At 44.8% G+C, this 3,085-nt stretch overlaps 2 protein-coding genes across 2 annotated transcripts; one reads left to right on the forward strand and one right to left on the reverse strand.

Annotated features, from left to right (window-relative positions):
- The first annotated feature begins 648 nt into the window (after window positions 1–648).
- On the forward strand, window positions 649–1,253 carry LOC6049874 (GSK3-beta interaction protein). Its single transcript, XM_038256328.1, has one exon. The coding sequence runs from the start codon at window positions 727–729 to the stop codon at window positions 1,165–1,167; it is 441 nt and encodes a 146-aa protein (XP_038112256.1). The 5' UTR covers window positions 649–726; the 3' UTR covers window positions 1,168–1,253.
- Window positions 1,254–1,274: 21 nt separating this feature from the next.
- LOC6049875 (zinc finger protein 277) lies at window positions 1,275–2,835 on the reverse strand. The gene has a single exon (XM_001866530.2). It carries the CDS (start codon window positions 2,711–2,713, stop codon window positions 1,349–1,351), a length of 1,365 nt encoding a protein of 454 aa, XP_001866565.2. The 5' UTR covers window positions 2,714–2,835; the 3' UTR covers window positions 1,275–1,348.
- Between the last annotated feature and the right edge of the window lie 250 nt (window positions 2,836–3,085).

Raw genomic sequence — 3,085 nt, forward strand, 5'->3', positions numbered from 1 at the left:
GAATTTTAGAATTTTAGAATTTTAGAATTTTAGAATTTTAGAATTTTAGAATTTCAGAATTTCAGAATTTTAGAATTTTAGAATTTTAGAATTTTAGAATTTTAGAATTTTAAAATTTTAGATTTTAGAATTTTAGAATTTTAGAATTTTAGAATTTCAGAATTTTAGAATTTCAGAATTTTAGAATTTTAGAATTTTAGAATTTTAGAATTTTAGAATTTTAGAATTTTAGAATTTTAGAATTTTAGAATTTTAGAATTTTAGAATTTTAGAATTTTAGAATTTTAGAATTTTAGAATTTCAGAATTTTAGAATTTTAGAATTTTAGAATTTTAGAATTTTAGAATTTTAGAATTTTAGAATTTTAGAATTTTAAAATTTTAGAATTGGGTCCTAAAATGAAGCTTAGATTGCTTTTATTATTGTTTACAGCGCAAAGCTTATTTTTCTGATTACAATGACCATTTGTACGACCACAAAGAGTTTAAAATGGATTTTTTGATTTTTTTTAGATTAAAAAATCCTTTTAAAAAAAATACTCTATAGAAATGTTAGTTTTTTTTTGCTGAACGTGCAAATTCATGCAGCAAAAAAGTAAAAATCTTGTTTTTGCTGCAGGGCCCAATCCGTTATGCGTTACCAAAACTTTACTGTTTACTTTTCAACCGGGATCGTCCCAGAGAACGATTTGAAATTAAATCTGGCAATCAAAATTCGATTCCAACTATGGACCCGGACTCTGCGTACGAAAAATACTACCCCGAGCAGGAGGACGTGATCGACTGGACGCGCGAGGCCACCGGCGTAATCGGGGACATTGTCCGGCACGTCGCCGTGGCCCAAATCTCTACCGTTTTGAAGCCCACCGAGTCGGAGTCGTTCATCAACTTGCGCACGCTGGACGGGACGGAACTGTGCGTAAAGCTAAACTGCGAGGGTCTGCAGATTGTGGGTGACCGGTTCGACAGTGTCACGCTGGAGGATGACGAGGTGCGTTATGAGACGCCCTACTCGCTGCTTTCGGCCGTGAGTCCGGCTTACGTGGAGTCTTTTGGGAGCTGTTTGGCCGACGCCTTGAGCCGGGAGTTGCAGGAACGGCTGGTTGGCAATGGCGCGATGGTTGAGGGTTCTGAGGAGGTCGGTGAAGGGCTTGAGGGACCGGATTGAAGTGGGGTGTGATTCGGTAAGTTGGCTTTAAGTTAATTTTTTAAGTTGTTTTATTTATTGAATAATGATTTTAAATTGCAAGGCAATTCACAAGATTGAAAACTTAATTCCCGATGACTTCCCAACTGTTTATTGATTAAGATTATCTTAGCAAAAATGTACAACAATTTAATAAGACTAACTACTCGAGTCGGAACTTCTCCAGCGAAAGTGATTCCGCGTCGGCGCTGACGTTCGCCGTCGGGCGCGGTTCCGAAATGACCACCGAGCTGTCGTCGGACAGGTCCGGGCTGTCGTCCTCCAGGTGGCACAGGAACTGGTCGTCCTCGTACGTTGGGAAGAAGAATCCTGGCTGGTCCCAGTGCTGTTGCTCGCCTGTCCCAAAGTGGCCTTCTTGCTTCAGGTGTGCGTGGAGTTGGTCCTTGGAAGGGAATTCCTCTCGGCAGGTGACACATCGCAGGTCGTGCATCTGTCGTCGGATGTAGTTGACGATCTTGACACGCTGGTAGAAGTTCAGTCCTACAACCTGGGCATCAAAATCGAAGTTATGTTCCGTTTTCATGTGCGCCTTCAGGTCGTCGATTTGAGTTCGAGTGACTTCGCAGAACAAACAAGTCGTCGGCTGTTCCTCGCCATACCAATCGGACCAATCCGAGTCTGAGTCTTCCGAGTGAAATGGAGAACTCTCCGGCTCGCGTGCCCTCACCGGAACTGGCTGTCTTACCGGAGGATTTACGCTGCCCTTCTTCAGCTTATCATTTCGATAGTTGACCAAAAAGAATCGATCGTAAGCCTTGTTCTCCGGGTTGATTCGCTTGTGACCCTTCTTTCTCATGTGCTCCTTCAACGTGGGTCGGTCCTTGAACACCTTTTCGCAGTACAGACAAATCAGCCGGTCCATCTTTTCCTGCACCACGTCCACAAGCTCGTCGACAAACACCAGGTTCTCGGCCTTCCCCAGCAGCAAAAAGTGCTTCGTATAAAGATGCTCAATAAACTCCGACCTCGTCGCCGCCACCAGATCCCGACAGTACAAACAACCCCGGCCAAACCCGCGATCTGTCCGCTCAAACTGATGCCGCGCCAACACCAACTCCATCATCTCCCGTTTCAACCGCAGCCTCAGCTCGTAATCCATCGGCTCAATGTCGCTCAGCATAAAGTACTTCTCATCCCGCGCCGGCGTCCCATCCGGCAGCTGGTTCAGCAACATCGCCGAACAGTACCGCTCAAGCGCCCCCTCCACTCCCCGGAACCGCTCCGCCCAAAAGTTGCTATAACTCCCCAGGCAAGCCACCTCCCCCACGTCCGCAATCACCAGCCGGTGCGCAACGAACAAATGCGCCAAATACTGGTTCCGGCCCTCCTCAATCCGAAGGTTGTACACCTCGTCGCAGAACATGCACCGGACGCGGTCATCCTCGTCGCACAGTCGGCTAGCCGGAGCGGAACCGTCCTTGGTGAAGTTCAGCGGACCGACCACGGTGCTCGTCGTTGACGATGGTTGGTCGGCGGGGTCCTGGTTAGTACCGGATGTGGACGTCATCGTGGCATCCGGGCGGAAACGGGGATTGGAACCGTGGGCGGGTCGGAATTTTACGCGATTTTCTTTTTACGAGGGGAAAAATCAAAACAATCGCGATAAAGCGAAAACGTGAGAGTGACAGATTGACAGGTTATTGTTTTGATTTTTGGCAGAGGTGCCAAATTTGGTTTATTTTTTATAGGGTCATTCATGTTATATTAACTGGAGTTTTTTTTAGGTTAAACAAATCAAATCTAAAGCCTTTTTTAATTTAATGGTCCTATAAGCATAAAAAAAACTGTGGAAATGTGTATAAAAAATACACAAAGCTTTTTTGGCTGCCTCAAGCCAGGAATATTCAAAGACACACAAAAGAAAAATAATTATTGGGCC

This window comes from Culex quinquefasciatus, chromosome 2, assembly GCF_015732765.1.
Source record: "Culex quinquefasciatus strain JHB chromosome 2, VPISU_Cqui_1.0_pri_paternal, whole genome shotgun sequence".
NCBI classification, from domain to species: domain Eukaryota; kingdom Metazoa; phylum Arthropoda; class Insecta; order Diptera; family Culicidae; genus Culex; species Culex quinquefasciatus.

What these genes read in the sequence shown, in the direction of transcription:
- LOC6049874 (XM_038256328.1), top strand. Translation starts at nt 727, where the DNA reads ATGGACCCGGACTCTGCGTACGAAAAATACTACCCCGAGCAGGAGGAC.
- LOC6049875 (XM_001866530.2), bottom strand. Translation starts at nt 2,713, where the DNA reads ATGACGTCCACATCCGGTACTAACCAGGACCCCGCCGACCAACCATCG.